The sequence below is a fragment of the Rhineura floridana genome, chromosome 9, assembly GCF_030035675.1.
Source record: "Rhineura floridana isolate rRhiFlo1 chromosome 9, rRhiFlo1.hap2, whole genome shotgun sequence".
NCBI lineage: Eukaryota > Metazoa > Chordata > Lepidosauria > Squamata > Rhineuridae > Rhineura > Rhineura floridana.
In genome coordinates, this window is record NC_084488.1 from 101070290 (window position 1) to 101097844 (window position 27555).

General features: G+C 39.1%; 1 protein-coding gene and 1 pseudogene across 10 annotated transcripts in view; one reads left to right on the top strand and one right to left on the bottom strand.

The window, feature by feature from the left end:
- PDLIM5 (PDZ and LIM domain 5) overlaps nt 1-27555 on the bottom strand; it is a 186392-nt gene that overhangs the window by 78971 nt on the left and 79866 nt on the right. For 6 of the 10 annotated variants that reach the window (XM_061582996.1, XM_061582993.1, XM_061582995.1 and 3 more), the window contains 2 exons: nt 18598-18640; nt 14242-14681 (listed from right to left, as the gene is read on the bottom strand). In XM_061582996.1, coding sequence (XP_061438980.1) covers nt 14242-14681; nt 18598-18640 — 483 coding nt within the window. Of the gene's footprint in view, nt 1-5470; nt 5489-6687; nt 6703-7512; nt 7530-14241; nt 14682-18597; nt 18641-27555 lie in introns of all 10 variants that reach the window. The other 4 variants (XM_061582998.1, XM_061583002.1, XM_061583000.1 and 1 more) reach the window with 2 other exon arrangements.
- On the top strand, nt 12431-12549 carry LOC133364605 (5S ribosomal RNA; annotated as a pseudogene).

Genomic DNA, 27555 nt, shown 5'->3' on the forward strand with positions numbered 1-27555 from the left:
ACGTGAACATGCACTGTGCTGGTTCATGCTGGTCCTAGCCACACTGGGAGCATCAAACCACAGCACTTAGCTTATTATTTATTTCATTTATGGATAGCTTCCCAGAAGGCATCCCAAAACTATTTACAATATAACATACATAAAACAGCTACATATGTAAAAACAATTTAAACCTTAGGTCATGGTTTACCTTCCAAACGTTAGATCTCGAAAGTGTGTTCTTTGCTTACAAGCTCTTGGTTTGTTTGGTGGAAATAAACTATGAAACAACCAGTCAAGGCTTGTGATATGTTGTCCCCAGTGTAGCTAGGAGCAGGGGAAAAGCAAAGTAGGACTTTTGAAGCAATGACCAGTACACCGCTTGTTTGTATTAGTCCATAGTTAAAACATTACCTATGCGAACATAGTCACAGATTTTGGTCAAGATGTTGAACATCTGTGTTTAAAACAAGCCTGACTGAAATGTATCATCCATTAGTTCAGGTAAATGCATTTAGATGTAAGGCACAAGGAAGTCAAGATTCATACCTTCCCCTGCCCTTTTTATCACAATGGTTGTATGTTTTTTATTTTAATATAATGTAGATTGCAATCAATTTGTACACTTTATGACATGCAAGGAAGTTAGCTAATATTGTAACACATACAGCAATATTCTTTCTTTTTTTCTTGGTGCACATATTAACCTCTCAAAAAGATACCCCATCCTTGCTTTGTACTGGCCTCTAGAAGCAAAGAAGGGAGCTCCATGATCCCCAGAAGTAAACATTGCTTCTAAAGTTAACTTACTTCCCTACCATGCCCATACTAACAGTGGATTTATACAAGCCATAGAACATACACAAAATACCCATACAGGGTTTGTCATAGCTCAGTGTCTAATCTAAAAAGTGTTTGACAATAGAAACATAATCTCTTATAACTGTGGCATGCTATTGAACAAAAAATGTTTAAACATGGTACGCACAGGAATATTATTTATTTATTTGTTACATTTATATCCCACCCTTCCTCCCAGAATGAGCCCGGGGTGTGTGTGAACAAAACACTAAAAACATCTTAAAAACAGACTTTAAAATACATTAAAACAAAACAACTTTTTAAAAAAGCTTCCAATACACGCAGACTGGGATAAAGTCTCTACTTAAAAGGCTTGTTGAAAGAGGAAGGTCTTTTGTAGATGCTGAAAAGATATCACAGATGGTGGCCTGATATTTAATATTCACTAATAGACAAAAAAAAAACCTTGCGGTTTAAGAACATATCTATAGCAAACATATATTTCTATCAAACTTTAAAAAGCAGGGAAATTGGACAGCTATAGTGAGTGCACCAGGGGAGCAGGAGACCTGAATTCCTCTCTGAGATACTGTACTGCCCTACAAATTGGTCAAAATGCAAACACCATTTGGGTTGGTCTTTCACAGTCCAATCCACTTCTTGTGTAGCTTGGAAGAATTTGGTAACGTGCCTCTGAGCATATGGTGAGTGGTGGCAACACCTGCCATCTCCAAAGATGGAGAATTATATTTTTTGTATGTTTGTTGGTGTTCTTACTTTGCTTCTTTCCAGCATTACTACTGTTTCTATGGAGAATCTAACCTAGAAAATTATATGTCTCTCATTATTCATCCTAGAAATCTGTGTCAAATTTATTTTCATTCATTTCAAAGCCTTTTTATTGCTCAATGTCATATGATGATTTGTGTTTCAAACTGGAGATTATGCTCTATTTCTACTTTGGATGCATTAACAGTTGACTCTGAAACTGCAGTTTGATGTAAAATCAGACTGATTACAATATGTTGCAATATGTTGCTACTTAAGCAATTAATTTATCTGTTGGGAAAAACAAACTTGGCCTACCCAAGATGCATGTATTCAATCTGCTATGCTTAAACCACTCCACTTAAAGAAGGTTGGGCATGGTCAATTAAAAATATAACAGCACACCTAGACATTTGCTAGAATACATTTCACTTCCCACTGTTTTATCCTGTGCAAACTGAGACACTCCTCATGCCCACTGGAGATTATTCTGCAGAATAGTTAGTGCCATTATTCCACAATTGTTTTTGGAGTTTTTTTTAATGTACATTATATAAAACGTTGCTGTACCTCACATATTCACAGAAACAGAAGCAAAAGAAAATGATTTACTATTTTGCAAGTAAATTGCAGGTAAATCAAAACATATTTAAAGTGACTATCTGAACTATATCAACTGTCTTAATACTGTTGCTGCCTCCCTGCTAAAACAAGATCAGCACAGCACATGTCTTGTTTCTGTTATTTGGGCTGACTGCAGATGTTGTCACCACTCACCATATGCTCAGAGGCACATATTATAACCATCTGTGTTATCTGTGTTCAATGGGATTTACTCCTGTACAATCATGCTTAGGATATGTGAAACTGACCAGGGGAAGGGGCAGGGAGGAGGGAGAGAAGAAGAGGAAGGGGAGGGGTAAGGAAGGAGGGGAGGAGACTGGGTGGGCAGACACTGGGCAGAGGGAAAGCCCCTTTCCTTTCCAAAAGAAAAACATTGTGAACAGTATCATTGTTTTCTAGGGTTTTCCCCACCTTTTTATTCTACTTGCTAGGAGACACAGGCTATTCCCCTCACAGAGATATAGTCACCAGAAGAGGGGCTCACTGTTAAACTACTCTGGTCACTGGTGCTCTGTCAGGGGAACAGAAGTCTCCTATCAACTCTCAGCACCCTTCACAAACTACACTTCCCAGGATTCTTTGGGGGAAACCTGTTGACCATTGAACCGCACTGTCACTGAGTCTGTTTTCCATCAAGTCTGAAAAACTGTAACTAGGGGGAGTTATGTCTTTGCCCAGTCTGGGAACGGACTGCCAAGGCCGTTGCTATGGTAGCCATCGCAATAAACTGGGAAAAGTTCTAGCAGCTATCTGTGTTAAGCTGAGTCTTCTGTGTATTGCCTCTGAACTGAGAGGTTGTCTTCTGTGTTTACCTTTGGAGAGAGATGTACCAGAAGGGGGGTGACTGAAAAAACTCTACATGTATTTACTCTTAAGCCTTTGGCCATAATGTCTTAATAAAGACTCTTAACATGTTCTAATACTCTGAAGAAGTTTCTTGATCAACTTAACTCCAACGTAATGTATGCTGTTTCATGCAACAATGCACACACGTCAACAAAACCATGACTGTCTAAAGTGAAATAAAGGTCTGGTGGGGGTGTGGCACCTGGTTAGCAAAGCCAAACAGCTGTGAGTTTGGCTTTTTGGACACTGACAGTTGGTTTTACCGAGGATGCCTGTGGTCGTTATTGACTCCAATGTTACATTTCTTAAATTAATTAAAAATCAGCCAGACATTTTTTTTAAACTTTTAAACTGCAGAATATGAAGGTCAGAGAATGGGGCAAGGTCAGTAATAGGATTACGGGTACTCTGTGAATATGGCTAATTTTTAATGAATTTCAACAAATTATAAGACCACTGACAAGAAAGTCCAAAAGGGGTCTGGATTTTTCCCCTTGTTTTACACTTTGAACTCTCACTTCTTTCTGAGTGTTTTGTGTATTGCCATGAAAACTTAAAGAGGGTTGGTAAGCAAGCAAGCATTTCTGAGTTCAGGACTATACATTTTTTAAGGTTTTATTTTGTAATCAGCTTATGGGAAGCAGCAGGATGGCATGGTTGGGTATTTTCAATTTAACACTGTGGAATGTGAAAAATCCATGCTGACTATAGTATACAGCCGCTCTTGTGGCTGTATAATTTAATATGACAGCATTTGAAAATATTTACAATTCTGTAACTTGGAATTCAATTAATAAAATCTACAAGATACTTTCAGAACTGCACTCTGCTTAGCTGCAGGCCTCTTACAAAAATGGGAAAAATCTGGACATTTCCAATCTTTCTGTACAAGAAACTGAATGGCGCTGGCTTTTTGAAGTCGTTCCAAGACTGCTGATAAATGTAGATGAACATTTGTTGTTGTTTTTTAAAAAGCTATATATCAGTGGTATTTGACACCATGCGAATTGAATAAAATATATAACACCAACAGCTCCTGCTGGAGATGTGGGAAGCCAAGAGTGGATTACCTCCACATGTTTTGGAGCTGTAAAATAATAGGCAAGTTTTGAAAACTGATTTTTAGTATAATAGTAGAGATGATGGGATGCAAATTAGTTAATAACCCTAAGATCATTTTATTGGGCACGCTAAAAGCAGAGATACAGACTTACAACATGTGATGAGCTTATTAACTGCAGCAAAGAGTTGCACCATAAAACTATAGCGAAATAAAAATGCTCCTATCACATTAGACTGGCTAAAAAAAGCAGCTGCTGTATTAAGCAAGCTAAATTATCAGAAAAGACTACTAAACAATTTACAAGTGGACAGGTTCATTAAGAGGTGGACCCTTTTCATAAATTTATAACTTATAACTTGTTTACAGAAATATAACTTAAATTGGCTTAATTTTTTTCTTTTTTTACAGATATGAATCTCCAGTCTAATAGATATCATCTATGTTAAGATTTTTTTTTTAAGTTGGTAATCAGTTTGGTAATCACATAACATAAAACTGAGGTAAGAAAGAACAATGAGAAAAAAGGAAATGAGGAGAAAAAAGATGCAATAGATGAGGAAACAGAACACATACATAAAAATCTATGAAGTTGTGTTCAGATATAATAATAATAATGAGAAGAGGGGGGAACCCTACTGGTAATGATAAAACACATAGTATAATGGCAATAACAAAAATGGATAAGCGATGATGAAACAGTTATCTATTGCTGTTTCATATAGAGAATGGAGAACTGTTTCTGAGCTTTAAAATAAAATAAAAAAGTGTTTTTACCCCCAGGCACCAGTGCCTTTCAGACGATAGCTTGCTAGAGTGCTTAACTATGCATGCAAAGAAGGCAAAGCACATGTCAAAAATAAACAATTTGCACAAATTAACTTTGCACAATTAAGTGCTCTGCTCCCAATCTGCATTATCATGAACTGATCCTCGACTCACTGTTGCCACCACATGCAATACTAACTTGGTGCTGCCTCAAACAATCTCTGACACAATGATGGGGAATTTGTGGCCCTTCAGATGCTGTTGGACTAAAGTTCATATAATCCCTGACCATTGGCCATGCTTGTTGAGACTGATGGGAGCTTCAGTCCAACAACAACTGGAGGGCCATAGGTTCCCCAATTCTGCTCTAGTACCTCTCCCCAACAACAACTCATTCGACCTGGTGGAATCCTTTTCCAAAGATGCAGAGTATGGGGGTCTAGAAGCAGCATTTGTCTATTAGTAATTGAGGGACCCTCCCTTCATCCATTATCACAGAAACTGATTATGCACTTGCAATTGTAAATTACATCTAGCACAAGAGTTTACGCACACCATGAGGTCTACATTTGAAACATGCACACACTGCTGAACTACACATACAGGCACACTTTTGGCAATTACCGTTTAGGTGGGTTTTTCCTTTTATGTATTTGGAGGGAAAGGCAGCAGAATGAAAAGAGTCCAGTATAAGCAGAAAGGAGGAGAGGGGTGGAGAAGATAAAGAAAACAAAATAATTAAGAGCAAGCAGTCTACTGTCATTAATCACCAAGTATACTTACTACCTATTTTCTCCCATTCTTACCCTGTCTTTCTATTCCCAAGGGCCACAGCAAATAAGCAGACCATTACAGATATATGGAAACATGTTCAGACAGATAATGGAAGGGGTCAGTACCATGAACCATTAGACCAGCCTTTCCCAATCAGTGTGCCTCCAGATGTTGTTGGACCACAACTCCCATCAGCCTCAGCCAGCATTGCCAATGGCTGAGGCTGATGGGAGTTGTGGTCCAACAACATCTGGAGGCACACCAGTTGGGAAAGGCTGCATTAGACACCAAATGCTGCATCCACTGGCCACAATTCAAATAAAGGCTTTTTATTTCTTTACTTGAAAATATACAATCTCTACAATTTGTTTTGCATTGTTTCAGGATGCAGAGTAGTTCTTTTTTACTGTTCAGGAAAACACAAAAAAGACTTCCGATTACAAGTACACAGTCTTGTATAAATGTGTACACAAGGGCTTGCAGTCTTACATCCCTTAGTGATATGTTTGTAAATCACCTTAATACACAACACTGCTTCATAAATAACAGTTACTGTTTCTTATAGAACATAGGATTACTTCAACCATCTTGATAAAACTGAGACAACTGCCCCTGAAAAAAGGCATTTCATACTGAGCCTTAGTAAATTGTTAAATATGGCTTCTGTAGCTTCCTCTTCTCCACTTTAGTTCCACATAACCTAGACTGCAAACTTGAAAACCTGTACTAGTAGAAAAATACTTGCAATAATCAACTTTATATATATAAAGCTTTAAATTCTCAATCTTTATATATGAGAAAACTATAACTGAGCAACTGGTTCAAAATGTTTGCAATGCACAATTAAATTTACCACTAAAAATATTACAAAATGAGACAGGGAGGGCTAGTTGTATATTCTTATACAACTGTGTGATGTTAACTTTAAAATTGTCTTTAAAAAAGCAAGGTATGCTACACCTAAGAAAACCAGATGTTAATTAACGAAAGATAGCATTATTTGTGTATTTTTGTGAGGAAGAACTTGCAATGTATTAAGAGACAAATTATATTAGTGAAGTACTTACACCTCATCAGGGTTACTGAAGGAAGGAGGGACAGAACAAAGAAAGACAATGGAGGAGATTCCAGGGTGATGGGAGTACAGACAGGAAATCACATATAAAAGTAAAGCAAGAAAAAGTTCGTAGAAAATTAATTGGGAAATTAATACAAATGAGTAAATCTAAATCACTAAGGTTTAATAGCAGGCTCATTTAAAATCGTGAACTTATTAGTTAAAAGCTAACAGACATTTTGATTGGTCAGAGGTAGTATGGCTTCTTTTGTGTTGACACTTGCTAGTAGTTACCAAGTCTAGTAGCAAGATGGTGCCACAGGCAAAGCTGAAGTTACAGCACACTCGTTTCTTCTTAAAGTCAATCTATATACTAATGATTTTAATTCACTCCAGCTGGGAAAGCAGGAAAGGGGAGTCAGGTAGAAAGAAAATGGGTAATAAATAAATCTTCATTTATCTTAAATTTAATTGCAACATGCTTGAGGCTGCAACTCTAAACATACATACTTGGGAATAAATCCCTTTGAACTTACTTCTGGGGAGACATCCATGGGATTGCAGTGTAAAAAGTCTAGTTGTTACAATTTAAATCAATAAAAATGATAATTGCTATTATCATCATCATCATCACTCATGAAAGCTACAGATGTGAACTACTCCAATACTTATTTGTTTAAAAAAATGCACATCATACCCAGCAAACAAATCAAGCAATTCATATTAATTAAAAAACCTACAAGTGTCTTGCAAAGTTTTAATTCTAGAGCATCATGCATGCCAGTTATTGAAAAGCATAAACACACAATTCCACTCAAGTACTGCTGATACTAACTTTGTCACTGTTGTTGTCTGCAAAAGAAAACAAAGTATTTCATATGTTTATTATGCTGACTTCCCTATTGCTGAGTTCTGGACATATGTCAGTGTCATCTAGTCTAAGTGCCTTCTCACATTTTGATCTGAAGCATGTCAACAATCTTATAAGAAAATGTTTCATTCAGTGAGGAGTCAAGTGACCAGTCTGATGCAAAAAGAGTAATTTTCATGCATGGGTTTTTGACAAGACAACATACATAAAAGCAAAACTGCACACACCAACTAAAAAACCAAGCCAACTTCACTTAGCCCATGCTACACCATTGAACATAGTCCTTTCAGAATAACTGATGTCTTGGCTCACTTCTTCCCTGCACATATATATGGACTAATTTTTACTGGGGGCTTGGGGACATTGGCAACGTTCTGTGCCACGTTTCATTACCATAGAACAGATATATGACAAATGGGAGAAGTCTACATCTTTGCTTCACTTGTTAAATAGAGAATGATGCAGTGGAAGTGACAGACTGCCCCTCTGTAGAAAAGCATACTACTAGCAGAAACCAGTAATGATTTGAAACAAATGCTGATGGAAGTTAAAGAGGAAATCACAAAAGCAGGACTACAGCTGAACGTCAAAAAAACTAAAGTAATGACAACAGAAGATTTATGTAACTTTAAAGATGACAATGAGGACATTAAACTTGTCAAGGAGAACTAGAAAAGGTTCTCATTCAGACCATGGTATTCCCGATCTCTATGTATGGATGTGAAAGTTGGACAGTGAAAAAAGTGGGTAAGAGAAAAATCAACTCATTTGAAATGTGATGTTGGAGGAGATCTTTGCGCATACCATGGACTGCAAAAAAGACAAATAATTCGGCGTTAGAACAAATTAATCCATAACTGTCACCAGAAGCCAAAATGATGAAACTGAGGTTATCATACTTTGGACACATCATGAGAAGACATGATTCACTAGAAAAGACAATAATGCTGGGAAAAACAGAAGGGAGTAGAAAAAGAGGAAGACCAAACAAGAGATGGATTGATTCCATAAAGGAAGCCAGACCTGAACTTACAAGATCTGAACAGGGTGGTTAATGACAGATGCTCTTGGAGGTCACTGATTCATAGGGTCGCCATAAGTCGTAATCGACTTGAAGGCATGGTTAAGGCTTATCTAAATGGAGACTACAGTTAAATGGCAATTCTTAAGTGCCCCTCTTATACACTTCTGATTTTACACAAACTTAGTGGGACTTACATATGAGTAAGCATGCATAGGAAGGATTGTACAGTAAACCTAAGTTAGGCACATCTTTTTTATGATCTGAAACTATTCTATTTACAGAAAACTTAAAATCATAATGAAATTTCAGTTTATGGTGTGTGTTTGACATACACTAATCGGAGCTCATGTAGCATGGTGATAAAGAACATGTACCAGGGGGGATCCCCAATTAAAATCTCAGCTCAGGCATGAATTTCCCCAGAGAGATCTTAAGCAAGCCTCATGGGATAATAGTGGCCTACCTTAAGCACCTGTTGTAAGAAATATCAAAATAGTATGAGATATAATTTGAACACTTTGGGAGGAAAGTGCCATAAATATTTAAACACACAATATGGGTTGTAGTCAACGACATGCTACTCAGAGTAGACCCACTGAAATTAATGGCCCTAAGTTAGTCATACCTATTAATTTCAACAGCTCTAATCAGAGTAGGGCTAGCATTGATTACCACCCTAAGGCTGCAATTCCTTGGCGGTGCCCCACCACATTCAAACCCCTGCCAGCTTGCTGTATTCGGGTCAGGAAGTAGGGGCTGGCATAGCTTCAGGCCCAATCTGTGGTTGCGCCCTGTGGATCCAAGGTCTCCTCTAACACGGCCCCTGCTTTGAGTCCTATTGCCACTGGAAAACTGCTGTCAGTGCATACCAGCTTTATGCTGGCATACTAGGGTGTCCTCCACTGGCTTAAGTGCCATCTTGGCAGAGAAACTGCTCTCCACTAACAGAAGAGTGAAGTTTCCTTTGCTAATATATATATATACAAGTAACGGCTGTTAATATGCTATTTCAAAGGTCTGTTTACAAACATACACTTCATATTACAACTTTTGATTTAGCATTTGGAATTTTCGAGTTTACAGGAATTATTGTTCATGTTAAACATGCAAGGGCTATCTTAGTCCTCGTTTTGTACACTAACAAGTTGTATACTCATTTATCTGGAGTAAATCAACAAAGAGTCTTGTGGCACCATAAAAACTAACCAATTCTAAAGTTTGTGTGTGTGTGTGTGCAACAGATTAACCCCTCTGAAATTTACTCTGCATCTGTGTTGGAATTGCTGCGTCTGTATTGGAATTGCTTTTTAATATGTTTTTAAACCTTTTTTAAAATGCTTTTAATCTTAGAAGATGTTTTGAAAGTTTTTTTTTAAGAAACGTTTTTAAAGATGCTTTGTTTTAATGTGTTTTAAAGTTTGTTTTAGTGCTTTTGTTTGCCGCCCTAGGCTCCTGTTGGGAGAAAGGGTGGGATATAAATCAAATAATTAATAAAGAAATAAAATTATTACCTGTATTAGTCTCCAATTTCTGGAAGCAATTGCTATCCTTCCGTCGGCAGGCAAAGACTTTTTTATTCCGACAGGTTTTTGGACTAGAAGATGTTTAAGATAGGGCCTCATAAGGTCTGTTGTATTGTTCTATGGTCCTATTCTTAATGTTTTAAATTGTCTTAGTATCTTAAGTGTATGTTTCATGGTTTTAATGTCACAAATAGTTTAATTCTATTTTAATTGTATATTTTTGTATGTTTTTTTACCTATGTGTAGTTTTTATTTGTAAGCTGCCCTGAGTTCCAGTTTTGGAAAAAGGGGGGGGGGGTAAAAATAAAGATTTATTATTATTATTACTCAAATTATGGCCTCAAAGAACAAAAGCATGAACTGAAATTGCTTGTGCTTAATTTGAAAGTACACTGCATGTATAGATGTGACATACTACTGACTAAGAAGACCTTGAGTAAACAGATTGTATTACTGAGGTCTAAATATATTTGTAAAAAGGGCAGGACATCTTGCTGTTTGATCAGCACTAGATCTCTCATGTGTAAGCAAATTCTTGTCACACTAATAATTGCTTGAGCATCATTTGAAACCATAATATTTTCAGTACAGCTAAGCCCAACAAGTCTACAGGGTGTTTTTTTTACTTTGGTTAATAATATCGTTGAATATACACAAAGACCAACTAGGCCTTGAATAATTAGTATTATAAAATTGCTAAGGTAAGTATCTAGATTGTGCTGATACTAACCTGCAGATTTTTGCTATATATGCGCACACACCCACACCCACATATATATATACAAACACACACACCCCAAATTAAGAAAAGCTTTTAAAAGGAGGTAATATGGATTCAATTAGTTTCATCACCTTGAAATGGAAATGGACTGCCTTCAAGTTGATCCTGACTTATGGCGACCCTATGAATAGGGTTTTCATGGTAAGTGGTATTCAGAGGAGGTTTACCATTACCTTCCTCTGAGGCTGAGAAGCAATGGCTGGCCCAAGGTCACCCAGTGAGCTTCGTGGCTGTGTGGGGATTTGAACCCTGGTCTCCCAGGTCGTAGTCCAACACTCTAACCACTACACCACATTGGCTCATCACCCTACTTCTATATTTTAGTTATTTATTCATAACACTTGTTTATAAAACCTTTGGAAGCTGGTACAGTTTAGGGGGAATGAACAAGAAAGTACCAGGCTCAAGTCTTAGGCTGCTTTCACACTGCACTTTATTCCATTATTCTGACCATTTCTTACCTAGTAATTTGCGCATTATATTTTATCTTTCACATGACGTACAAGCTAGCTCCAGAATTCTACTGGAATGTAGTGGAAGTTTAGCGCCCGGAAGATTGCAGGAGTTTATTGCTAGCTGCAGCCGCTCATTTAACAGGCATCCCAGCATGCAGTGCGTTCCTGCTCTTTAGTTGCGCGGGTGGGGTTTTTTTGCCTGATGAACGTTGTACCGGTATTCCAGCATCGGTGCAGATAGCAGCAGCAGCATTTCCCACACATACCCGTCTTGATACAACTAAAACAATTTTAAAAGTCAGATCCTAAAGGGAGAGGGCTTTCATGGCGACGGGACGAGATCTTAGACCTCCTACACGGTGAGGAACAGTGTGCATGGGTGAGGGACGAAAACAAGCTGTGTGAAAGACAGTTGCGCGAAATGCCGGTATATCGGCTGAAAAAGCTGCTGTTCCTTAACGCAACAGGATTTTAGACATCAGGACAGAAGCACTACCTTTTTAATCTGTTAAACTAACGTAATCAGCCCCATGTGTGAAAGCAGCCTTATTATGTGTCCGTAAACAAACCAATACCACTTCATTATCTATAAAAAGGAGATAATGTTATTGATCTATTTTATGATATTGTTGTAAGAATTTCTGGAGATAATGTACATGAAGCAATTTAAATACTCAAAACAAAAATTGTGCAAACCGTTATATAATCTAATGACAAAAATTTGCCCTGTTCGCTAAATTTATGAGGCAGAAAGCTGTTTTTAGTTTGCAGGGGTAGGGGAAAGAGATCGTTTTAGCCTTGGCAGCACAACATCATTTTAGTTATAAGTTGTATTTGAATGCTAATTACTATAGCTGAAAGGCAACTTCCATGTCTTTGTAAAATACAACTTTTCCTGGAAGGCTGCAAATAGTTTGCCAAGATATATTTATGTCTTTGTTTGCTTTGAGTTGTCAGGAACTCTTCTTCTCTATTTTAGATAGCGTGGAACTATAGCATCATCTGTTCGTAAAGAGTAGTAACAATTGCTATGCCATCTGTGCAACGTAAGATGCATAAGGGTTGTGTTGTAGGCATTCTGTTGAAGTAAATGTGCTATCGCTACAGCCATACTACCCTGAACATGACCGATTTCATCTGATCTCAGAAGCTAAGCAGGGTCAGGCCTGGTTAGTACTTGGATGGGAGACTGCCTGGGAATACCGGGTGCTGTAGGCTTAGAGAGAGGCAATGGTAAACCATCTCTGAATACCTCTTACCATGAAAACCCTATGAATATATCCAAAAAAAGATTCATACGGTTGCCATAAGTCATAATCGACTTGAAGGCATGTAACAACAACACAAGTGTGCTATTATAGGGAGGGGGGTATTCCAGACACAAAGGTCAAACGTTTTCTGTCCCAAGCATTTACGAACTTAGGCTATATACATTTGAATATGATGGTGGTGGTGATTTCAGAGTTCACATGCACAGAATGAGGTAAAAATGCTTATTTTGCTATATCTCTCTATGAAGCACCTTCTCCTAGAACTAGGTCTATCTCATTAGTCCTGGCAGCACTCCCCCCCCCAAATTAAAGAGCATTTTTCCTCAGGAGTGATCTGTTGTGATGGTCACAGTGACTGAACAATCTTCTTAGCTCTGGTTCACACCAACTATTTCCTTGACTACTTCCTGGTGTTTTTCTTCCCATGTCTCCGACTCCTGATTAAGTACAGACTTTTGGAGACTCGCACTTGACAATCAAGAACCACAATGCATTTGATAGATATGAACTGCCAAATACATTTTTATTACAGGGACTTTTTTAAATTTAAGAATTGTACATGTAATGGAGTTTCCCATAAAAGAGACAGTTTCGCTGCAGTTGATTATCTACAGGACAAGTTCTCCATCTGCCATTTCTCAGGATGAAGTGTTAAAACTCTCAGTATGTAACTGCCCACAATTATGTTATTTCCTCTTCAGTCTCCTGTCACTGGCTGAATGATTTCCCATAATTCCAAAGGAATCTTGAACAAAACAACTTCCATTACTGGATGCCTACTTTTCTCTTTACAAAACCAAGATTTACATCACACTGTGAAGCACAGGTCATGCTGCTGGGCTTCAAAGGCCAGCACAACGAACTATCAAATCTCTTTACTTAAAACAAAACAACAAAACCCCAGTGTAATTGGAGCTCATTTTGCAACATTTTGGGGAGGAGGGACTACCAATCATTCCCTTCCTTTCCAAAGATCAGGAGTGAGCGCCAGTGCTTAAGTAACCAAAATGGCACCACCCATTCAAAAGAAGGATGTGTCAGCAGGTTCAGGAAGACCCCAAGCTTTGCAGAAGTACAAAAAATACTTTTAGAAAAAAATCAAAACCCTGAATCAAACAGCCCAATGACAACCAAGCATGCTCAGTTACTATGGAATGCTGTCTGTTTGGGAATGGGAGGATGGAAAACTGGATAGGAGGGAGAGCAGAAGAGAGTATTATGAAGGATGACACTGAAAAGGAGCAATCCAGAATTTCATCCCAGGTCCCACTTGTAGCATATAAAACCAAACATACAAAAGGGCAATGTTTAGGCTGTTGCATTGTTCAATAGTCATTCCACTGGAAACCACCATAAACTGTAATTGTGTAAGGGGGGGCTTAGGTATCTCTTACACAATTCACAGAACTCTCACCACTACTACCCTCAGGATTCTTTTAGAAAAACCGTGACAATTAAACTGGTTTAAAACCAAGTAAGAATTATATTATATAAACATCCAAATAGTATTTGTAGATTGCCTTGAGAAGTTTTTTTTAAAAAAAACTATTTCTTAAGGTAGAAAGATTGATCAATAAATTGCCTAGGAAAAACTTTTCAAGACCATCAAAAGGGGAAAAAACACCCTAAAACCACCTACCCATTTTGCTGCTTATTGTCACCCTGGTTCTCTTTGAATCCTCTTCGCTGCCCCTCTGCCACCTCCTGGGCATTGTCGTTGAAAGAGGTGTTCAGGGATGCATAGTGTGTGGGCTGCCATGGGACATTAACTGCAGGTTTAGCAGCGCTCAGCTCAGGTGAACGCGGATCAGCATTAGACTTTGCATTAGCATGCAGTCCGGAGGCGGTGAATGGGGGAGGCGTGACAGTAGCCAGTGGTGTAGGGGAAGCATGTGATGAAAAACTCGCATGAGCTGGAGTGAAGGCAGACGATGGCGATGGAATGGAAGTGATCTTGGAAGATGATACAGACCCAAAGGGTCTTGGGGCCTTATTGAAGGCCATGTTGGTTGCGGAAGAAACTTTGGGTACGACTGTGGATGCAATGGGCACAGGCTTAACTAGTTCCTTAGGCTCTACCTATGTAAAATAAAAACAAAACAAAAATACACAAGAAAGCCACACAGACACACATAAGCACATATACTAATGGCATGCAAAATATCAGTGTCATGTGTACCAATTTCATCTTGAAATACAAACTGATGAGTAATGTTGGGTTACCATTACACAGCTCTACTTATAAAGCACTAGTTCTAGTTACACACATGGCATGCACTGTTGAGGAGTAAAGTTGAACATGCATGAGCTGGAAATTAACCCCAATGAATGTTGATTGAACGCTAGTGTTAAGAGAAAAAAGGAGACTCACCCAGTGCAAGGACCAGAGATAAATAGCGGAAGATGCAAATTCCATCATAAATATTTTAGTTTTTTGGGCCAAGACTGAAGAACCATTTCAGCAGTTGCCATGTGGCCAAGGGCTTGTGTTTCTTGAACAATAGTCTCCCACAACTCATTGCCAACCTCTTTTAGAATTAAGATGATTTTCAAAAGCAGTTTGATATATTACATAGGACTCAAAGGGAGGAGGGAGCTAAAAATACTATTAGACACATGCACGGTCTTGGCTGCTACTTCTTCACACAGAGCCGTAAGAGGTAATGATGGGTGAGGATAAGGCTATCAAGGACTACTAGCTGTATAGTTCTGCCTCCGCACTCAGGTTCTGTTTGCAGGCTTCTCACAGCATCTGCATGGCCACTGTGAGAACAGGATGCTGGACTGGATGGGCTTTTCTTATATTCTTACTAGTAAGCCATTCAGCCAGTTTAAGATCTAATTGGAGATGGATGTGAACATTCCGGACAAAAGTGCCATTTTTTCCTACAGGCTACCCATTGCTGTAGCTTTCCTTTTTTTGACAGGAACCAAATTTAAACTACATAAAAATTGCAAGAACAATACTGTTAATGTACCAATTAATGAAAACACTATACAATTCTATATCAACTGTAAATGTGATGGTGCATTGCCATCACACACCACAGCACATGCAGTTTATGCTCGTCTTACTTCCCACAGTGACAACGACAGAGTTCTGTGCACTTCAAAGTAGCCTTTCTGTATGTGCACCTACTGCCACCTCCACTTTGACACTTGCAGCTACATTTGACTATTTCACTGCAAGCGTTGGAGGCAACAGGTAACATGCTCCACAAGGGAACCCACGACTGGTTGTTCCCATTGAGAGTCCAGCTGCAACCTTCTGGATTTGGGGTGTGTTGTTCACACTGCTCACTGGTGCACCATATTCCAATTTGATATGTAACCTATTCTGAGTGCTGCAATAGTGCATCCTGAGTTGGAGGAAATGTTTCCATTGTCTTTCCCTTCTGGCAAAACAGTTCCCTTCTGGTTTCAATCACATGTTTCAGGACACTGATCTGATCATACAAGATAATGGTGAAGCGTTCCAGCAGCTGGAAATATTATCAGCTTCTACCTTAGCAATTCTATGCCTCTCACACTGACCTCTGTCCTCATCCAAAGAATGATGGTATGGTATTGCATTCCACAAAACTGTGGAAGACAAGGAGGGTCAAGGATTTCTCCCAGCCAGGTCTTCGTAGATAGCATATGTAACATCTTACCTGTACCAAATGCTCACATCTTGGCACAGGGTGACCAGGTGATGGAACTTGCCAGTGAGAATCGCCACTATATCAGCATCAACAGTGCACACCAGTTAGTACAGCCATTTAGAAGGGCATCCTGTACGTGGATGAGCAGCATAGTATCTGCTTCCTCGTGGTCACACCGTACCATGGATCGATTGGTTCCTCAAATAATAGCTGTGGCACCACATTTGATGATGATTTCCTTGTCTTGGGCAATCCACAGTGGCAATCTTGTTGGAAAGGAATGCAAAAAGTTCCTATTCATTGGTGATGGGGTCATGTAAGAAGTTGGTGCAGTTTCCTGGGAGCTTGTTCTTACCTGAAACCTTTCTCCGAATACCCTTTCCTCATTTTTCTCTAGTGGATTCTTTGATGCTGCTGGGGATGTATGCGTCCCATACTATATCAACTCTTTTGGAGTTTTATAGTTGTTTTATGATGTGTGGAACAAATACCTCATCACCATACTCATCAAATGTCACAATGTTGGTAATGGGGAGCAAATGCAGCTCCATCAAGAAGCTTCATATCAATGGAATCAGGAGAATCATTCTGGGTGTCCTTGGCCAGAATGTTCCAACAGTTCAGATTTCTTTCCTAAGCGCAATTTCCCACCATCAGATAGTAAAGGGGGAAAGGATGGTTCATATGGCTGAAGAATGTACTCATGCCACTTACCCTGTGCTACATGACAATGTACAGGTGAGAGAACAGAGAAACATCTCTCTTGAGTAAGGAGATCTCTCCCGTTTGTTTTGTCTTGGCTTCTGGCTATGGACAATTTAAGAGAGGGAAGGCATTTTTCTTAATTGGCTCATGAATGGAGCATGTGCAATCAGTTAACTTCTTTGCAATATTTGTCATCCTGATCCTTTCCTAGACTATGTACTGTTCACACTGTGTTCACCACAGATTCATCCAAAATATTCTGTGTGTCTACAGCCAATAATTCATCACCATCATTCATGAAAGGGTTTCCAAGCTCATTCATAACCTGACTCAAAGCCTGTTACTTAAACCTTCTCTGTGTTGAAAATCCTTCATTATGATAGCCACACTCCGTCTGCTTCTTTTGGGAGGTAGCAGTCTTCAGACTCCTTCAGTAACCTTACTTGTTCAGGCTCTGAGATCATCCATTTCCTGAAGGCTGAAGGATTCTCAGTCAGTCCAACTGCACCCCGAGAACCCTTGACCACTTCATTGTTTTGTTCATGGGCTTGGTCGATTGGGATGGTCAGGAATCTGTTGCCGGTTTTGCAGATGACCCAGTGACTGTGCTCCTCAAATTCTTTGAGAATGGGTGTTGGTAGATTCTCCATGTCTCAGATGGAGACATTGATAAGAAATTGATGGAAGATATTTAAGGATGAATTCTCATAATAATTGATCTGCTTATTTTTTTTTTGACCAAATAATCAGCTGCTGCTTTTTTAAATGGTACAGGAAAAATTTGTGCACTTTTGTCCGGAACGTCCATATCTATTTGCTAAGCTGTCTGACTAAGCCAGAAACATCAAGCTTCACAACACTACTCCTTATTTCTTATTTAAAAGGAAAACATATATATTTCTTTTGAAAAGAGAACTCTCAAAATAGGGTATGAAATACCTACTATTTCCAAATCAAGTGGGTTTTTTTGTTTTTAATAAGGTGGTCTTGAACTAATGGTCAAATCAGACAAAAAAAAGTGTCCAGCTACTGAAGGGGGAAGATATCCTTGGGTCACATTTCACAAGTACGGTCCTTTGAAGAAGCTATTCTTTCTGCCTTGGCATTATCCTCTGTAGCTATTGTGTGAACTGTGACTTAACATCTAGGCCTCTATACTTTCGAGACTGAAGTCACAGCTGTATATGAGCATGAGTGCAAAGATCCTGCAAAACTGCCTTCAATTGAAACCAGCTGGGCACTAAATTCCAATTGCAAGGACTCATGAACTCCATAAGCCCTCAGAAGGCCTTGGGCATTATAACTTGATACAAGAGAATGATGGACTAGATGCAGAATGATGTACATTGTTTGGTACTGATTGCAACAGACATTTCATATGTATTTTTGTGTTTGTACTCAATTTTGCTTTCCTGTATTATCCTAGCACCTAAGTGGCCATGCCCAGTATGGTGTACTTAGTCAGCCTCAAAATGAAACCAAATATAGGGCTTTATAAGTCAAGATAAACATTTTGAAACACCATTTTTGGGGGGCACATAGGGGATGCCATGTTGCACTGGAAGAGCTCTTCAAACAGTACATGTTAAGAGATGGATGTCAAGGATATGAATGATATGACCCTGGATTTAATGTGTGGGGCTTACCTGCTGCACCGGAACAGGATCAGGTTTTGGGGCTGTAGGTGCTCTGAAAGAAAGAAAAAAGAACAGGCAATGTAAATTGCAAAGAAACCTACCATCTGTTGTTGCAGTAATACTATAGTCTCTAACAGTACAATCCAGATGAACATTAAGTACATGGAGTCCCATCAATTTAAATACATGCTTAATTCAAACCAGTGGGACTTACCAATGGACCAGCAAGAGCTATACATAGGATATTAGTTTTCTTAGATTGCTGACAAGGACCAAGCGGTCCGAGCATATAACACCTGTTCTGGCCCGCTTGCACTGGTTGCCAATATGTTTCCGGGCCAGATTCAAAGTGTTGATATTGACCTATAAAGCCTTATACGGTGCGGGACCACGATACCTTGCGGAATGCCTCTTCCGATATGAACCGGCCCGTACACTAGGTTCTGCTACAAAGGCCCTCCCTCTGGGTTCCAACTCACAGGGAGGCCCGGAGGGTAGTGACGAGATCTAGGGCCTTCTCAGTGGTGGCCCCTGAACTATGGAACAGTCTCCCCAAGGAAGTATGCCTGGCGCCGACTCTACTCTCTTTTCGGCGCCAGGTCAAAACCTTCCTATTCTCTGAAGCATTTTAAGTTATATTGATTTACTTTTTAAAATGTTATTGTATTGGATTTTTGATTGTATTATTTAGTATTATTTTGTTATTTATTGTATTTTTTATGCTATTTTATGTTCACCGCCCTGAGAGCTATTGCTAGTCGGGCGGTATATAAATCAAATAAATAAATAAATAAATTTCAAGGTCTTATTTCATACTGCAAGAATTCAGTTGCTTAATTTAGAGTTTGAATTTGTACCAAAGCGTTTGTATCCCAAAATTGAAGGATACCTTTAGAATATGTTGGTTGCATTTGTAATTAATTGTTTTAAGGTGTATATTATGACACAACACTGCATTCCAACTGGTTAGCTAACAGAAACCAAAGGTTTCTGTGTAAGATGGTGGTTGCAGATATGGGAAAAACACGTATTCTATCATCTACTCAATAGGTTTGGCTTCCCATTGGATATTAGTGTTACATGCATATATTTGCCACTGAAGTGCTACTAAAGAAAAGTCCAAGGAGAATGTGGAGGTCCCTAATAAGGGCAAAACACTTAGAACCTTGGGATGTGGGGAAGGATCTGGTAAGTTTAGAAACAATTTTAGAGGGACCTCACTGTCCCCTACTGAATCCACAGTAATTAATACTAATAACAAAGAAAGGGTTTTTACCTTCTTTGAGAAACAGGTTTGTTCTTCAGTTTTAGAGAACATCCAGCAGAAGAGACTAAATGGGGAAGTGTGATGGAATTTGCTGTGTTGGTATATTTATTTGTTAATAATTTGTATTAAGTATGAGTTTATTTGTATTATGGCTTCATTGTGTACTTTTTATAATACTTCATGTTCTTTTTTTCTTGTACACCGCTTAGAGATATTTTTATGTATTAAGTGGTATAGAAATAGTCTAAATAAATAAATTGGCCCAAAGCTAAGCATTTGGGTATTTCAGTGTTCACATGTAATTGCAAAGTAGCCAATTTATAGCAAGACAAGGAATAAATGGGAATGGCTCAGTGGTAAAGTGCATCCCGAAGGTCCCCAGTTCAATCCCCAATATCTAGGACTGGGAGAGACTCTGTCAGACTCTGAAGAGCTGCTTCCTGTTTGTGTAGACAATAATGAGCTAGATTGACTGGCTCTGAATAAAGCAGCTTTCTATGTTCCTACGAACTAAATTTAAACATACAGAAAGCCTTAATTATAGCTGTAGCTAATGAAAATGGTTATTTCTCCATAGTTGTACCTATAAAATGGAAAACATGTATTGTTCCCATATTCACTTTCATCAGGGCTGGCACAACAGAATCACAAGTGGAGGAAGTCAATCTACAGCTTCTAGAATCTTAAATGTCTATTTTCCTGTTGAAATCTATTCTTAGAACTCTTCAAATTACCATGTTTATCTTTGATGTTATCTTTAAAATCTAAATTCCAAAGATATAGTACAGACCTCTATGTGCAGCAACCATATCCAGGAGGGCTTGCAAGAGAGTCAAATAATGGCTTGCCCTCACCACCAACACCCTCAGCATTTTGGGCAATTATTTTATTTATATATGTATTTATATCCCAACCCTGCCTCCCAGAAGGAGCCCAGAATAGCAAACAAAAACATGAAAAACGTTCTAACACACACTCAGACAAAACATCTTTAAAAACAGAAGATAAGGAGCCCTTTCTCATCTCTGAGCTTCAGTAATTTGCTCTGAGTTGAGAGAGGAGGCTGGGTGAGGCTCAAGAAGGGGCAAGCAGACCTCACAATCCCAATAGGAAACAAATCTCTCATGGACATGGTTTCAAACCATCTCTGTTATTTAAACATTCCAGAATTTTTGTCTGTAGAAGAACTCAAGATTTCTACAGCGCTGCAGTTAAAATGCAGAATTTGTACAGGCAAGATATGGCACTGAACAAATTCTGGTGACAAAATGAAATATTTTCAAGTACTTTTACTATTACTGCTATTACTCAGTTCAAGCTATTGTGTAAGATTAAACACAGGACCATATATAAGAAAGGAGTTGGGTCATCAAAATATGAGAAAATTGCTGTGGTTGTGAAAACTGAAGAGAAGGGGGAAAATAAGGACAGACAGCACTGGATTGTGGGAAATGCTTTGGCACAATGCATCCAAGTATACTATGTTAAGTGTGAATTCAGATGAGCTGCTGAGATATTAAAGGCACAGACTCCATTCTTCCCTAATGTGGAAGGAATCTTCCTATCATATGGGCTACTCCTGTGGGACCTTCCCACACCATCATTGCCCTAGGTCCTGGTTAGGACTTGATGGACTAGCAAGGCTCCACATGATTCTCCCTCATTTCTCTTTCCATAACTTAAGCACAATACAGCATTATGCCCACACCAATGTGAACAAAAATGGTTAGCTTTAGCCAGAGTACACAAAGCCCCTTAGAACTCTGCAATGTTAACAAAGGTGCAGAAGTAATGCTGTACCATTAAAAAAAAAAAGGAAGCACTAGGGCAGCCTTTCCCAGCTAGTGGGCCACCAGATGTTGTTGGACCACAACTCCCATCAGCCTCAGCCAGCATTGCCAATGGTCAGGAAAGATGGGAATTGTGGTCCAACAACATCTGGTGGCCCACTAGTTGGGAAACGCTGCACTAGGGGAATTGTCACTAGGAGTCCTTTAACCACAAATAAGAATTTAAGAATGTTATGGGAATCAAGTTGATTTACAAATTACTGGGAAAGAAACCACAATATCCATTAGAGGATATTTTTCATATGCCTTATTATAATTCACTGATTAAGTTGATGGACATGTATAAATTTCAATATGTATTTAAGTAATTCTCTAGAAGTATTGTGAAACTACTTGTGTACTTTACCTTAGTATTTATATTTGAAAATGGCAAATAGAACTTTAAATAGTAAGTCAACATTTTAAGTAGTTACACCGTGGTGACACCCACAACCAACAACTCACACATTCCATTATGTCTCTATCCTGCCTTGGTTTGACAGAAGGGAGAATACAGGGCTTATCGATGTGAGAACTTAGAAGATTGCAGTTGCTGGCGCAACAATGCACTCCTTACTTTTCTTTCTTCTGCATGATGGAGAGGAGGATACACAGAGAAGACAATAAAACCACTTGAAATCGTTCCAGCATTCAGCAGAACAATATAAGAAAAATGGAGCAATGTGGAACAGCAAACACTTTGTTCTTCACATTCTTGCTTATTTCAGACATGAAAATAGGTTAACACAATATGAAGAGCTCTGGCAAGTTACCCAACTATCTGGAAATGTTTGTGTCGTGCCAAACACTGCATTGTTTCATGTTATAGTAATTTGAGTGCATGTGCGCATGTTTGATACAGCAGCTAAAAGGAGAAGAAAAAAGCCAGCATTGCACAGTAGCTAGAGGGCTGTACTTGGCTCAGGGAGACCGAAATTCAACTCCTCACTAAGGCATAAAGCTTACTGAGATAGTATTATTAGTGTGATGCAATTTTATTTATTATTGAATTTATTTATTATTACATTTACACCCTACCTCAAAGGAGCTCAGTGGGGCAAACTTCATCACAAATTTACTGGTAGAGGAAAATGGTCAGCAACAGGTTTTTTTTTTGTTTTTTTAACAATAGTCCACTTCTGTGAGTTGAAGTGAATGGTCTGGTTGACTGAGAAAGATCATCACATATGCCCTAGTAGTGTGCCAACATGTGTGGTGAAGGTAGAGAGACTGAAGGCTGGAATGCAGTCGGGCAGTGGCACCTGAAGCACCTTAGACAGCTTCTTGAAAGTTCGGACTAAAACCTAGAGTGGATTCCACTGCCCCACTGACACGAGGCCACCAACCGCCACTCTAGCCGGGACAGAATACAAGAAGTAGGAAGCAAAAACACAGGCAGCCTAGATACTGCTGAGCTGAAGCAGGAAAACAAAGTAAGTAAAGGATGAAAAAAATAGAGTCTGAAGTCAGAGGAGATGGAGAAGAAAAGAAACTGCGGAAAGAGAGTCAGCTAATGAAAGAGTACAGCTGTGAAAACGCCTGGTAGGCTTAAAGACAAACGAGGCAGAAGAATAGGAGATGGAAAGGCAGGAGAGCACGTAAAAGGAAGTGAGATGGGGTAGACAGAAGACACTGATAAGGAGGAACTTGAAGAACCAGAATGTGATGAAGGTGCAAACTTGAAGGGGTGGGGGGAGACTGTCTAAGGAAAAACAGATGGGCCTGGGGCAAAATTTCTAATGCTTAGAGCAGAAGCTGTGAACCAATGGCATAAAAGAAGCAGACAGACAAAGGATGGGGTAGAGTAAGCCAGAGAGCTAAAAAAAACAAACAGGTCTGCATTAAATAGAAGAGTTTCTCGGTATTCCAGCTATATCCTTTCTAGTCTTCACAGGAGGGAATACAAAATCTTGTAAAATTATCTCTTCTGTGAAACTATTAGGAGGCACATGGTCTGGGTCCAAAAATTCTAATGGGGCTGTGAGTCCTAAAAGGCAGCGGGAATGGTGCACCTCTACAATTGATTTGAGCTAACCTACTGTGAGAGAGGGATGAGAGGCAAACCCTGGGTGAAATCAGGCCTCTTCCATGACAAAACCAGTTGTGATAGGAACACTATCACTTTGCTTCCCTTCCATCGTGGCAGTGGCAAATTTGAAGAGGCAACTAAATTGTACAGACGAATAAGAACAGCCTATGTTTCCTTTTTATTGAGCAGCACACAAATTAACTGCACTAGTGACTTTGGGCCTCTAATTGTTTATAATGCATACATAAAGAAGGCATTCACATGTGATATATCTTCATACTTTTTCCTCATTATCTGTTTTTTCAAGACACTCCCCTGCCCCACTTTCAATAGAGAATTATATTAGATAAAATTAAGCAGAAACAGTTAACATGACAGTTGGCTTGTAGGAATCAGGATAAAGAATGATCAAAACACCTTTAACTATAAATAAAATTTATTAAGATAATTCTAACACATTCAGAACCTGTTGATGCATACGTTATTAGCATATCTTTTCTAAATAATGACTCAAAAGACTCAAATTTCTAAATAGATATCACACTCAACCTAACATGGTGCCATTAAAAATTAAAATTAAAAGCCAACATTTAAATCTATCAAGTGCATTTTAACCAAAAAAGGTCCTCTTCAACAGCTTAAAATGATGAACTTGTTAAAAGAACTGATTGCCATCTTCAGGATCTGGATAGACAGAACCAGGCTTTCCCTGTAACGAACTCTCTCCATTTTAACAATTCCTAAAAGAAGGTATGTCACTTTAAAAACTACACATACAGAACCAATATGGTGAATAATTCTTACATTGTAATCTATATCTATAGCTATGTTATTATCAAAACTTACAGAGCAGAGGGGAAATGGAAAGTGACCAGTACACTAGGTAAAACAAAGCAGAAAATGATTATTACTGATCTCTTGCTAACAAGGCAGTCTGCCAATCACAATATTCTCCTCTTTTAACATTAAAGTCACACGCAAAGCTTTTGCCACTATACGGTGGAATGGTCAAAAACTGACATTTTAAAATGTCAGAAGAACTGCCAACTCTGCTAGAAGTCACCCACAAAACACTGATAAATTGTTTTACCACCCCCACCCCTAATGTGCCTGCAAGATAGTTACACTGCAATTCTGAACTCCCATTTGCATGGACTGAAACTCGCAGTGCTGTAAAATGATTTAAGATTATTTGCGGTCGATGGGTGAAATAATACGCAGACAACAGCAGCTATGGTTGAATAAAGGGCCACTTTATTAAATTATAAACAAGAACGTTTAAAGCGACCTGCAGAGGTGAAACCTAAGTGCGGGAACTAACTATAGGCAAGCAGCTTGCCCTACAGCTCTCGGGTGACCAGCCACTTCTGGGGCAAAGGGCAAGCCCCCTTTTGCTTACCCCTTGCCCCGGCCACACCTTGTAGGTGAGTAGGGAGACCTTCCCACGTCACCAGCCCCCGGGGCCGTAGAACCCTCAGGTGGATGAGGTAAGTTGGCCCCAAAAGCAGCCCATATCCTGCCCTCGGGCCATAAAACCCTGAGAGACAGGCCTCCGGAACCACCAATCACCTTGAAAGGTGCCTAAGGGGGCCACCTATTTCCCCTCCCGCACTTTACCGGATCCGTGTCCAAAATATGTCCACATTAATAATTTGATTTGAACCAAATTAGCCAAAACACAGCCTATTAATCACGACACCCCCTAACCCAGTTCCCTCCATCCCCCAAAGTGTGGAGCAGGCAAAAAACCTGCCCGCCAACAAGGGTGGGCAGGATAAAAATTCCTACTCGGCCCCAAAGCGACCATGGGCACACCGCAAAAGAGGGAGGGCGGGACGGGCATCGCGAGCCAAGAGGAAGTCGGAGGGGGCTGAGTGGGCTTAAATAGGCCCCTAGCTCCGCCCCCTCCATGAGGAACGTCACGCATCATCCCAGTGCAACGCGGAACATTCCCTTCCTCAAAATGGCTATTGCGGCTTCACCCTCAGCCGCAACTGTGCTACTGCTCCCCAGAGCTTCGCGCAGGTAAGCGAAGCTGCATACACATCAATATGCCTATCAACAAATAATTCCTTCATCTCACCAATTTACTTTGTGAATCCTTTTTTCCTCATCACTTTCCTAGCATTTGATTCAAAAGGCAGTATGTTGCCACTGAAAAAACAGTGGTTAAAATCAGATTCAATTCCTGGCCCATTGGCATGGTTTAGCATTACGAGAATGAATTGTAGCGACCATCGGGCTTGAGGATTCCCCCACCTCCTGCCACCCACTACAGCCACAAAGAGGAGTATGGAAGCTTTTGTTTCTGTTTTAGATTAACAGCAGCTTATTGTGATGCCCAAACCTGGAGAAACTATGGCCAACCTTAACTATGGTTTGTTGAAATAAACCAACTTCAATCCACAGTGGCTTGTTTCAACAAACCACAGTTAAGATCAGTGCTTTATTTGTAGTGATATTCACCAGTATGGTGTCCCATTGCTTCTTTTTTTGCTGCTCACGGTAGCCATTTTGTGCTGCAATTTTGTCAGGTTAAGAGTATCAGCAACTCATTTTTTAAAAAACCAAAAAAGGCACTGGTTAAGATAAACCACAGGTTGGTTTCAACCATGGCAACAAGCTGTGGCTAATCTAAAATGGAGAAGAGTCTGATCTCCTTGAGGAGAGGCAGGAGGTAGCAGACAAGGCCAAGGCTCTCTGCTCATTCTCAAAATGCTAAGCCATGGTTTAGCATTGCATTTAAAACACAGCTTACAAATGCTACAACTATCCATGGAATGAAAAGGGGAACATCTAACGTATGACTGATTATCATGATCAGCAAGTTCATTAGAAAAGGTGGAACAAGAACATGTAATGGAACCAAAAGACTGACAACAGTTTTATTTTAGCAAATGAACAATGGTTCCAGTACAAGTACAGTAAAAGGATTTTAGTCACTGGGCCACACACAAGTAGCAGATTAATATTAGGATGCCATGCGAGAAAATAGGGCTCAACCAAAGAATCTTTCTGGCCTCTCAACTCAATTTCTACTTATAATATTATTAAATTTATATCCCACTTTTCCTCCAAAAGGAAGCCCAGGGTGAGATAAGTCTTTTTAATATGCCAAATATGTTCTCTATAAATAAAATCTTAAAAAATGAATAGTTTAAATATCAACTTTGCATTGGAAATTACTTATTTGAATAGTGTTTTTTCTATATACTAAAATAAGAATCTGAAGAAATTACAGCTATTAAATGGAAGCCAGTTTTGTCCTTTTCTCCTTGAAGTTCGGAGTGAAATGCCTTTCACAGCTTTTAATTAGAGTTATATAAAGATGTTCAGCTTTACTAAGTACAATTCATTTTTCCTAAGGTGTGTTAAATCTTTTGATTAATTATTATTCACAGCTAATGAAACAATGTTTCCATTTTCTACATTCATTCTGTAGGAAATGATAATGTTCCTTCTCATCAGTGTGCTTGAAATGAATGTGGAATAAAACTCATAGCAAAGTATTAAAGGCAATTAACTCGTCCAGGGGATGGCTGGCCTTTGAGGTAAGACATTAAACAAAAACACCAAAAACAGAACAAAAAATAAAACACCCTTCACCAAAATAATATATATTTTTAAAGAATATTTTAGAAGGAATCTATAATAGTTTTACTTGCTGCACTTTCCTAACGTTCTGGAAAGTAAGGTTTACAACCTGTTCAGTTCATGTTGGGTATGCTTTAAATTGGATTCCTGTACTAAGCAGTGGGTTGGACTTGACAGCCTTATTGGCCCCTTACAACTCTACTGTTCTATGATTCTATGTTCTTTTCCAATACCAAGGAAATATTTCC